At 32.5% G+C, this 12198-nt stretch overlaps 1 protein-coding gene across 1 annotated transcript in view; it reads right to left on the reverse strand.

The window, feature by feature from the left end:
- Window positions 1-9371: 9371 nt before the first annotated feature.
- LOC110037656 (26S proteasome non-ATPase regulatory subunit 13 homolog B-like) overlaps window positions 9372-12198 on the reverse strand; it is a 22814-nt gene continuing 19987 nt past the window's right edge. The window contains exons 3-6 of the mRNA XM_020742355.1: window positions 12120-12194; window positions 10302-10498; window positions 10069-10168; window positions 9372-9953 (exon numbers count right to left, since the gene is read on the reverse strand). Coding sequence (XP_020598014.1) covers window positions 9768-9953; window positions 10069-10168; window positions 10302-10498; window positions 12120-12194 — 558 coding nt within the window. The 3' untranslated portion in view covers window positions 9372-9767. The remainder of the gene's footprint in view (window positions 9954-10068; window positions 10169-10301; window positions 10499-12119; window positions 12195-12198) is intronic.

Consider the following 12198-nt stretch of genomic DNA (forward strand, 5'->3'; position numbering starts at 1 on the left):
CAGTAGTTTGGAAACTAAAGAGAGATTGTTAACCCTCAGGCGAGAGAGAAGTGGGTGCTCTAGAGTGGCTGTCAGTATCCTCTTAACCTAACCATGAATTTAGGGACAAAACTCTATATTAGTCAATGTTCTTTATGCACCCTCTAAGGATAAAGAATGGGATTTCTCCTATTTGACACATATAATATTTAATGTATCTCATTCCTGTACATGATTTAATTCACTACATAAGATCATAAGTTTTTAACATCTCAAAATTCTCTAAACCAATTCATCCAGAAAGGGTTGTATTTAAAATTAATATTTTCATTTAGGAGTACTTGTTTGTTGTTTTCAACTTAAGGCTTACATTTAGGAGTACTCGATAGAAAAACCACTTAACTTGACCTTCTGAACTACGGTCTGATAGTAGTAGAATAGAATTAGCCTAAGGGATTTCTTACCTCGCTTCTTTATGGGATCGATACTAGGGTTTTGAAAGAAAGTCATATATTGCTTGAAGTGATATGTGCACTTGCGTAGAACCTCTAGGAAAGAAAGTCATATATTTCTTGAAGTGATATGTGCACTTGCGTAGAACCTCTAGTGTGTTAAATATGTTCTATATTTTATAACATTTTGATTTTAACCGCTAAATATAAATTGGGTCAAGTTTTTTGCCATATTTTGGAAGCTAAATTACTGTGTAATTTTGGGACGGGTCAAGTTTTTGGCACTGTACCTGGGATTTAAATGGACATAAAACATGTATAAAACAACACACATTAGGGGCGCATCAAGTTTTTGGTGCCATTGTCGGGGAAGCTTTGATAAGAACTTTAAGAGAATTTAAGCTAAACCTGTAAGACTAGATTTGGAATTTTTTTGTATTATTATATAGTGTGTTTATTTTAAAGAAAATCAAAAATACCAAAAATAATTTTGATATTTGTCTTATAAGTTATGTCTTTCGATTTTTATGTGTGTTTCAGGAGCTGCAGACCTTGAATTTTATGAGTCAAATTTGGAGAGAACTTTTGGGATGATGATAAATCAGAAAAGACTCCATGAATTTAATGTAGGAATGGCGGATAAACGATAAAATGAATATTCAAATTTTGATTGTAATGCTAGTAGCTTTGAAAGAGTAAACCCCAAGAGAGTGACAAATTTTCAAGAAGATATGCTTACTATTTTAATTTCTTAGTTTGCAGATATTAAGAGGAATTTTGATCAATACATAGTATGTTATCCTCAAGGACCCCCAGTTATTAGAGAAAATTTATTTGGACAACTGATTGAGCCTAACTATTTTGAAACTATCAATGAGATCTACAATCTTTATTCCGATTATTACAACCCTGGTTGGGAAAGTCATTTAAATTTTAACTGGAATAATAATATTGAAGGAGAAGACCAATTTTGGGAAGATAATCAATTTAATCAGACATGTAGTTGGAATAATCATGGTTAGCATAACGATGAACTCTCTTTTCCTCATAATTTTAACTTTAACCCGCATAATGAGGAGGAGTCCTTGTTAGAAGAGGATGTGATTCAATTGGAGGGTCTGTTGAAAAGTCAAAAGAGTGAGTTGGAAAATCAAGTAGTCGCATAAAGGAATATAGAAACCCAATTGGGGTAAATTATTAATGCAATTAACAGTTACCCCCAGAGATTTTACCTAGTGACCCTGAGATAAACCCTAAGGAGATGAATGATTAGCAATTTAAAATTATCAAACTCATATTTAAAATAGAATTCAAGGATATATTTTAAAAGAACTTTGAGTTGAGAAATGAGGATAAGGAGATTGAAAGACCAATGGAAGAAATTGTTAAGGAATTAGAAAAAATTATTTTCTCAACCATGATAAATATAGAAAGACCACCTCCACCATTCACTCAGTACCAAGGGAAAAAAATTAGAAAATAACTTGAAACAGAAGAGTAATCTTGAAGGATTTGATCCAGAATTTGAATTATCTCGAGGTAATTTGATCCAAAATTTGGGAGACCTTGAAGTTTCATATAAAGATCCATTTCTTATAAATTTCAAGTATGATATTAATATGAAAATTGAGAAAACCATTAGAAAAATTTTGGATCTTGAAAGAAACATGAGAAATAATGATATGAATCAATCTGAAAAGGTAGAGCTGAAAGAAAATTTTAAATTCGAGGACTATTTAGGAATCTCTGAATCCGAAAAAGATTGGGAGATTGATCAAGGATTAATTAAATGGAATTTTGATCTAGGAGGAATCATTTGTCGGGCTGATGATGTTAAACCAAGCACTTTATGGCAGGCAACTTATATTTATCATTGTGGTTTGATTTAATATGCTAAAGTGTCATGATTGTTAGTGTTTTATTGTGTTTGCATTAGTGTGGATTGATTAGTTTGATTGATGATTTTTAGTGGTTTGATTTGATTTTTGTGTGTCATGAGGAAGGTGATTTCTTAACTTCTTATTATGGCTAGACTTATATGTTCTCTTGTAGTATTTGGATTGACGAGTCCACTATGACTCGGGTTTCACTCGAACTTGAGTTTTACAAAAGACGTTATGAATTCTAACAGTGAAAGTTCCATCTCAATTTTGTTGCTTCCTTTCTTTGACTTTACTTTTATTGGGTAGGAGTTGCAAACCTACTTGATGAGCAACATGTGGATGATCTTACATTATCCTTATAACTGTTAGTGGTGTTAAATTAAAAAGATATGATGATGCCTAGGGTTGGTGCTCGAGAGCCAATATATCAGGGATAATCATATCTAGGGGATTAGACTCTATAAAATCATTTATAAGTACATAATATATTTATGTAGTGATTTTGTTAGAAATTAGAAGTAAGTTAGAGAGATGAAATGAGTTAAAGGAAGAGTTGACCTTATTTAGCATGTGTGTTTTGTTTTCGTTTTATGATTATTTTTGCGTTGCAGCTTTATATAGAACTTGAAGAACATATTTATATTCCTATGTTGATATCTGTTATGCTAGTTAGACTTTCTAAATTTCGTTATGGTATGTTTAGTTTAGATTTACTTTCTGCTACACCTTTTCTATCTTATTGAGTACTGGTAGATGTTTTTGACGGGCATGTGTGGCAAATAGAATTTCTAAATTGTTTTTCTTCCTGCTTATATTTTCTTTATTAAATGATATACATGTTAAAAATCAAGTTTTGGTGTAGAAAGAAAAATAAAATTTTAAAGTGAGCATACTCCCTTTTAGTTAAATATTATTACAAGCATGTCTTAGGCTAGATTTACTTTCTACTGCAGTCATTCTATCCTAATTATGCATGTATATAATTATGCATGTATATGTTATGCATGTATATGAAATTGATAGGATGTTATAGTTGTTCGTAGATTTAGTTTTTACATTTTTTTCCTGCTGCATTTTATAGAATTTATTGAAAAAATATTTAAAATTTAAGTTTGGGGGAGGAAGAAAAATAAATTTCGAAGTTATACTTTAATTGTCCTCAATGAAACTACAAATTAATTTTATTTTGATTTTTGTTATGTGGGATTATTTTAAGACTATTAAAATTTGAAGTATAGAAATGTAATAAGAAAACATAGTAAGGAAGTAAAAAGGATGAAACTAAAGTTAAGATGTTTAGTAGAGAATAGTAGGAAAATGATTTTACTATTTATTGGTAGGAATAATTGAATTTTTAAAAAATTAAGGATTTTTAGAATAATACTTTTTTAAAGAATTTAAACTCCTTTAAAAATTCTTTTTCTAATACTACATTTTAAGTTAAGGAAAGAAAATAAGTTTTTAACTTTAGAAAAGGGATAATGAAATTCAAAATCATTAAAGGTCTATCCATATATAGTAATCCTCACCTAGAAAAAGAAAAAGAAAAGAAAAAGAAAAAGAAAAAGAAAAGTATGAAAAAGGGAGGAGAAGTTTGAGAAATAGGACCTAATTAAAAGTTGATTTCACTTGAATCCTTCTTAGAAAGAAAACTTAGGATCAATCCTAAGCTTAATTTTAGAAAGTATTATTAAAATTTTTTTTTAGATGTCATAAATTATGAAATTAATGTTTTTCTATGAATCCAAAGTTTGTAAAATTTTCAATTATTTCTGAATTAAGTAAAAAATTAGGATTCCTATTGTTTAATACTAAATATTCTTAAATTTTAGATATCATCTAAATTATTTTAAATTCTTCTAAGTTGGACTATAACATTTCTAGAACAAAATTTTAGTACATCTTAAAGAAACCCACTAACATAAATAAATATATTTTTAAAGTTGTAGGGTTACTTAGGGACAAGTAACATTTAAGTTTAGGGGAATTGATGCACTTAAAAATTACCTGTTTTTAAAGTACATTTCATGCTCATTTTATGCACATTTTAATGATATCACTCTTTAAAGAAAGATATTTTGTATATTTTTGGCTTCAGGTATAAGAAATGGACTTTTGGAGAAAAGGAATTAAAAATGGTGCAATTTGGAGTAAAAACGAGCAAGAAAAAAAATTCTGACCTCGTACATTTTTATATGTATTTCTATGCTTATTATCCTTTACATTTCTCACATGTTTTTGAATAAAATTGTTTTTGTTCATTTTTGTCTTTTCTTATTTTAAAAGGAGTCGTCAGCTTGTCGATCGTCGTATACTTCCCTCGTTCGAATAAATCTCCCTCATGAATCAAATCAGTGATTCGAAGAGGAGAGAAAGCGAATAAGAAGGGACAAACGACAAAATAACAAACAAAAGAAAAAACTAAACAGAAACAAAATGGCGACTCCTTTTAAAATAAAAATGAGAAAAATGAACGAAAACACTATGAAACCTTGCTTGATGCATGTGTTGATTCTAGTGGCGCAAGACATCCTAACCTCACAACATCTAAAATTTGGTGCCAATAGAAATTAAACTTTAAAGAAAGGTTGTTTTCATGCTTATCTTGTAGATATATTTATTAGGAGCGAAATGCAACTAAAACGGGATGAAACGAAGCAGAAACAGAGCAAAACGGTGGAGCTGCTACAGGGTGGCGCCAGTGGCGCCAGAATTGGCGCTAGAGGTATCGGAATCCAGAGAACAGGCACCAAAGGCACTAGAATCGCTAAAATCTAGAGAACATGCACCAGAAACCGGTGTCGGAGTCGCCAGAGACGGGTTTTAACAATTATTTGTGGTTTTTGACTATTTTAAGATATTTTAGAAGGTTCTACGTGAATGAAATGACCCACAAAGTGGTTCAAAGAATCTAGACACTTGGAAAAGGCTCTTAAATGAAGAGATATGTCTCTTAGGTGAAGAAATTTGTCTATTAGAATAAAAATATGTCTCTTTTGGGAAAAAGGGGGATATTTGTGTCTCTTTAAAATAGAGGAGATGACGCCTCTCATGGATGATATGTAGGCGTGTGTATGAAAGGAAAATTGAGATGAATGCTATGGGATCATAAAGTAGGAGTAAAAATGTAGATTTATTTCTTTTCTGGAGAGATTAGAGAGGGGATTTTGAGAAAATTTGTAAGGAATTGTACTAGCAATGCATGGATTAGCGGAAGACTTTGTGGGAGAGATTTTCATCCTTTTTCAAGGGGAGAAAGCTAAGTATTGTGTTCTTTATTATCTTATGATTTTGTAAACACTTATCTAGTGGATTTTTTTTGATGTAATGAAGTTTTTTTGTTGTGTTTTCTTCGTGCTTTGTGAGTAGTTTTTTATTAATCTTTCTTGTTTAGGAATAGCGGCATGAGAAGATCATGTTGTTGTTTTCATTTTACTTTTATTTTGCAATGAGTAAGATTCATATGTAGGATTTTGGGATGCATGTTAGTATGTGATTTAATTATAAATGTGATGGTTTATACTTGAACTTCATTTACATTACAATTTAGGCATGTCGTAATGTTAAATTTGTTGAGAAATACAGATCTGAAAGGGCTATGCTTTTTACAACAAAGTAAGAATCACATTTAATTTCATAAATGAGAATGTAGTCCATGGGGTTGAGTGCAAATAAATAGAGAAATATACTTTTATGGGCGTAGAATTGGAGATTTAGGGTGACGGACTAAAGTCCCCTTTTTGGTCGAGTTGCTTGAAAACTAAAGCGAGATGTTAGCCCTCAGTGGAGGGAGATGTGGGAGTTTTGGAGTGGAAGCCTGTATCCTCTCAGCCTAACCACAAATTTAGGGAACAAACTCTGGATTAGCCATTGTTCTTTATGAACTTGACAGATGATAAAGAATAGAATTGCTTCTATTTGACTCATACAATATTTAATGTATCTCTTTTCTATACATTATCCAATTCACTTTTTTAACATCTCAAAATTCTTCAAACCAATTCATTCATGAAGGGTTATCTTTAAAAATAATATTTTCATTGTTTTCAACTTAAGACTTACATTTAGGAGTACTTGATAGAAAAACCACTTAACTCAACCTTCCAAACTAAAGACTGATAGTAGTATAATAGAATTAGCCTAAGAGATTTCTTACCTTGCTTCTCTATGGGATCGATACTGGGTTTTGAAAAGTGATATGTGCACTTGCGTATAACCTCTGGTGTGTTAACTATTTTATATATTTTATAACAATTTGATTTTAACCGCTAAATATAAATTGGGTCAAGTTTTTTGTCATATTTTGGAAGCTAAATTACTGCTTACTTTGGGGATGGGTCAAGTTTTTGGCATTGTACCGAGGATTTAAATTGACATAAAACACGCAGAAAATTACCACACATCAGTGGCCCATCACAGCTCCTGATCTACGCATACAAATCTAAAGACTTAACTAATATAATAGATATCAAAAATATTTTTTCTATTTTACATTTTGAAAATAAACATACAATAATTAAACACGTTATATAATAATATTATAATATCCAAATCTAAGTCTTACACATTAAACTAAAATTCTCCAAAAGTTCTTACCGTCGCGTCCCCGGCAACGGCGCCAAAAACTTGATGCGCCCCTGATGTGTGTTGTTTTCTGCGTGTTTTATGTCAATTTAAATCCTCAGTAAAAAGTGTTAAAAACTTGCTCCGTCCCGAAATTACCCAGTAATTTAGCTTCAAAAAATATGACAAAAACTTGACCCAAATTATGTTAAGTAGTTAGTGTACAAAATCGAAATGTTTTAAAAATATATAAAATAGTTCATACACTAGAGGTTCCACGCAAGTGTACTTATCGCTTCAAGTAATATATGACTTTCTTTAAAACCCCCCACTATCAATCCCATAAAGAAGTGAGGTAAGATATCCCTTATGTTAATTCTAGTCTACTACTATCAATCCTTAGTTCAGAAGATCGATTTAAGTGATTTTTCTAACAAGTACTCATAAATGTAATTCTTATGTTTAAAACAACCAATAACTACTCGTAAATAAAAATATTAATTTTAAAGATAACCCTTTCTGGATGATTTGGTTTGGAGAATTTTGAGACGTTAAAAACTAATATTCTTATGTAGTGAATAAGATAATGTATATCAATGAGATAAATTAAGTATTATATGTGTCAAATAGGAGCAATCCTATTATTTACTATTTATCGAGTGCATAAAGAACAATTGTTAGTCCAGAGTTTGGTCCCTAAATCCGTGGTTATGCTGAGATGATACTGGCTCTCACTCTAGTACTCCCACTTCTCCCTCCCCTGAGTGCTAACATCTCGCTTTAATTTTCAAGCAACTAGACCAAATTGGAGATTTTAGTATATCACCCTAAAATCTCCAATTCTACGTCCATCAAAGTATATTTCCCTATTTATTTGCACTCAACCCCATGGACTACATTTTCATCCACGAAATTGAATGTGATTGTTACTTTGTTGTAGAAAGCATAGCGCTTTTTGGATCTTATGTTTCTCAATACATTTTAACATTACAACAGACCTAAATTGCAATGTAAATAAAGTTAAAGTAAAAACCATCACATTTATAATTAAAATATTGAACTAAACAAGAACTGGGGGTCTGAACTTGTAGAAGAACTGAGGGCACGTGCATCTCCAAACCTGGTAGATCCAACACATAATGATAATGGATTGACATAAGAATAATAGATCAATCCTCAACAAGGCATCACCAAAGCCGATAAGTCCAACACAAGGGCGAAAAAATCGAACACAGTGACGAATGAAATAACACCTCATATGAACGAATCCATCAAAGATCGCTACAATACATAGATCCAACACAGGCATCAACAAAACGCATTAACTTATGGATAAAGCCGGAGCATCACGTGAGATACGGGTGAGGGAAAACAAGGGAGAACGACTAAAACACAAATGAGATCGGGAGAGGAGAAAGGTAGACAAGATCAGGGACGGGATCAACGGGCTTGAGGTAATTAAGTTCGACTGGAATGCGAACCGCGGGGTCTATCCTGCAACCGCAATTAGCAAAGGATACCCGTAGCGTCATTTCGGACCACCAAGCCAACGAGTGAAACAAACGTGCGCTCGGCTTTTTTAGAATGTTGAACGCACAAATAAGCTGCCCCAAACGGGCCCTTAGGTTTCCACCTCAATTTATCTTTCGCGCACAATCCTCGCATCTACAAAATTTATTGAAGGGAACCTGGACAGTAACTTCTATAAAATTTATCTTCTATATTAAAATTTTTCTCCTATAAAATATATAAGATTTATATAAATACAATTGTGTGCACGTTTGGGGCAGCTTATAAAATATATAAAATTTATTTACATACAAAAACACGTCTTCCGGGTCGACAATAGGGTTCGACTCATGGTCTGCATTTAGTGTAAAACATGTACGCATTTTTGGATAAACGGTCAAACCTAGTGATCCAAACAGTACCGCTGCAATTTCAAAAACGCCCCCACTTATAAGCTGCCCCAAATGGGTCCTAAATTCTTATATATTTTACATCTTACGCCACCTTATGTAGGAAAAAAAATATATTTCTTTCGAAAGTGATATTTTTAATATGGCATGAAATATTTAACATGTAAAAATATAAATAGCAACATTAAGTTGTTGAATGTATAAATACTAAGCACGCAAAAATTAAAAAATGCTCACGTTTCAAAATCTTTTCAATAAAGTACGTATAAATTGTAAATTGCTTCAGGACCTATTTGATAATTTTTAGGTGCTTTATTTTTCAAAAATATAATAACACAACTTTCACTTGTGCAGAAAACGTGCCCGAGAAAGAACAGTGCTACCAGCAAACCTTGTTATTTCGGAAACAGAAATAAGGAAAAAAAAAAAACCACAAACAGTTTAGCTTTATTAATCATTAAAATACATAGATAAAAGCAGATCATTACAAAAGCCTGATTCATGCTCTCGCTATTTCTAAACTATATATTTAAAAAAAAAAAAGAAATAAAACAGATCCAATACTAACAAAAACAGAAAAAACATATATACCGGTTTCCTTCCATAACACTTGCATGCCAAATAATTCCATATCTGAAACAAAAGGTAGTTTCTACACAATTGAAAAACGAATTCTCAGCTAGCCAGCAATTAATCCACAAACAAAAAGTAGGAGTTAGTCTGCTCTTCCTGCATCTGTAGTCGTATATTTCAAGTTTAGACAAGTTGTTCATGAATTTGGTAAAGGATACAAAAGGTTCCTTTTAACCTAAAACCAATCTTAAGATTAAGAAAAAAAATGTGCCCCAAGTAAAAGGGAAATAATGTCCTGGAAGCAGGAGAGCCCAACATTAACATTCCCTACTGTTTTTGCCCTCCTTTTCACCAGAGATTGTTACATGAAGAGATACATTATTGCATGTGATCGTTTCTCATGAAGCCATGAGATCGGGCGTCTCAGCTTCCACTGACAGCAATGTTGTTCTCACCTTTCCAAGCCAATTATCAAGACGATCACGAAGAGATTTGATCTGTGGAATTCCCAGAACTCTAGGTTGCACCCAAGAGACATGTACTCTACTTTCAACTTGATCTATTATTCCTTCAATAAGACGAACCTACAGACACAAAACAGAAGAGCAGAGTGATGCCAAGAAATTTATTCAAGTCCAATAAATAATATAAAGAGATTAGAGTTCATGTAAACTCGAAAGAAGTGAATCACAAACTTACGGATAAACTCTTCATGAGAAGATATTCCACGTCTTCTATAGAAAGTCTAGTTCGATCAGCAATGACGCTCAAAGGAATTGTGCGGTCTTCAGAAGGCCGACTGATGAAAACAGTGGGAACATAAAAACAGAATAGATTTGGGTGAACACATACTCGCACTAAAAGGAGCACTGAGATGTCATCTATCAGTACATGTTAATTTAAAAACTCTGAAATGGTCTGAAAGATTATACCTGAAGATAATTTCCATCAAACATAGTATATTTATTTTCTCCAAAAGCTTCTTTTCATTGGCCGTAAGTGCTGGCTGTGCATTCAAAGCAGCATTATGAACGCCACAAAGTTCATGATAGAGACCCAAATTGCCACTGTTGAATGCTTGCAATATGTGATAAATCCACTCTGCTTTGGTTCCTATAAGACTTTTGATCTGCAAAAGCAGCCAAAATTTATAAACTTGGACAAGTACACGTTGGAAAAAAATTCAGAAGTTCCTATCCGGCATGACACAACTTAGCATGAGGTTATATTGAAGCAGTACTTGAGTTGCAGATATTAACTTGGAAATTTTGATGTTTAAGAAGAAAACAAAAAAAAAAACATGGTTGATGCGAAGTATGGCAAATTTAGTGCTTTAATGGTTTTTGGATTTCAAAGCCTTTTTGGATTCAGGATAGAGTTCTCACAATAATCTCGGGCACAATCCATCTCCCATTCAATTATGTCTCATCATCGGGCACCAATCATCCCCAATTCAGTTATGCCTCATCATCATCATTTGGATCCTAAAGCTCTCTTGGATGCCATATATTTCTTTTAAGGCTAATTCACAAAAGAGACATGGCACTGCTAACAAGTTAATAATGAAAGAATGGCACGGAAAAACCAACTATGGTATGGCTCAATCAGAAGTTGATGAACAGGATCTTAGCAATTTTAGATGCATTGCCAGCAATGCCAAGCTCCGTCAAAGTAAATAAAAGAAAAGAACCAGCGTCTAAATGTGGGATAGCAGATTCATGTTAAATTGTAAATGAGAGGTACAAAATTAGTTTATCACAAGAGATCATAATTATTGATACCATTGTAAATCCTTACCACCAACTATTTGATGTTGACTTGATGAATCCCAATTATTCATTAAAAATTGCAAGTGTTATTTCAGGTGTTAAATCTACTTGGCACAAATCCTTTTGCAAAACTTCTATCAAAATTCCCTTTGGTCTCCTCTTTTTGTTCTCGCTCTTTTTGCATTAATTATCTATTCACAATTTTTTTCATGCTTCATTGCATATGCCCAAATAAATCTATTTCACTATACCTTGTATTCAATATGTTATAGATTCTAAATCCAAAACATTTTCCAACATAATGTATACAGTCAAACTATAATTAATACAAGAACAACAACAAGCCTTTATCCCACTAAGTGGTCATTTTCTTCAGTGTGTCCTATTGAGTGTCATATTTTCATTTAATTCTAATAAATTAAAATCATTTTTTATACATGCCCAAGTCTACCTCTACATTTCTTAACTTAAGCCAAATCTAACACGTCTACTCTCCTAACGGCATCATCAGATGGTCGATGTTTAATGTGACCAAACCATCTAAGACAGCTCTCCCTAATATTGTCTGCCATTGGGGCTACCTTTCCACGAATATGTTTGTTTCACATTTTGTCTCTATAAGTCAAGCCACGCATCCACCTAAGCACTCTCATCTTAGCAAAATTTAACTTAGTTTTATGCTTATCTTTTATAAGCCAACATTCTACACCCTAAAGCATTGCAGGTTCACCACCATCTTATAAAAATTTTCTTTAGGTCAAACTATAGTTGATAAAATTTATAAATCTCCATGTCCTGGCTACTAAGGCAAATAATATAAAATAATAAAATGACTTTTAGGTAATAAGGTTTAGTCAAACAGGAAGCAGCAAGTATATGTTAATTCCAACTTAAGGAGGCCATCAGATTCCAACAAGCATATAAAAACTACCCAAAAGAAAACAAACAATACCAAAATCACCACTTAAAAATCAAACTTACAACAGGGTGAGCTAACAATTCACCAAAGTTGTAGATGTTGTCTCCCAACAAAGCCGAAAAGGGACAGATCAAAGGCTAA

The sequence above is a fragment of the Phalaenopsis equestris genome, unplaced genomic scaffold (assembly GCF_001263595.1).
Source record: "Phalaenopsis equestris unplaced genomic scaffold, ASM126359v1 Scaffold223028, whole genome shotgun sequence".
Lineage (NCBI taxonomy): Eukaryota > Viridiplantae > Streptophyta > Magnoliopsida > Asparagales > Orchidaceae > Phalaenopsis > Phalaenopsis equestris.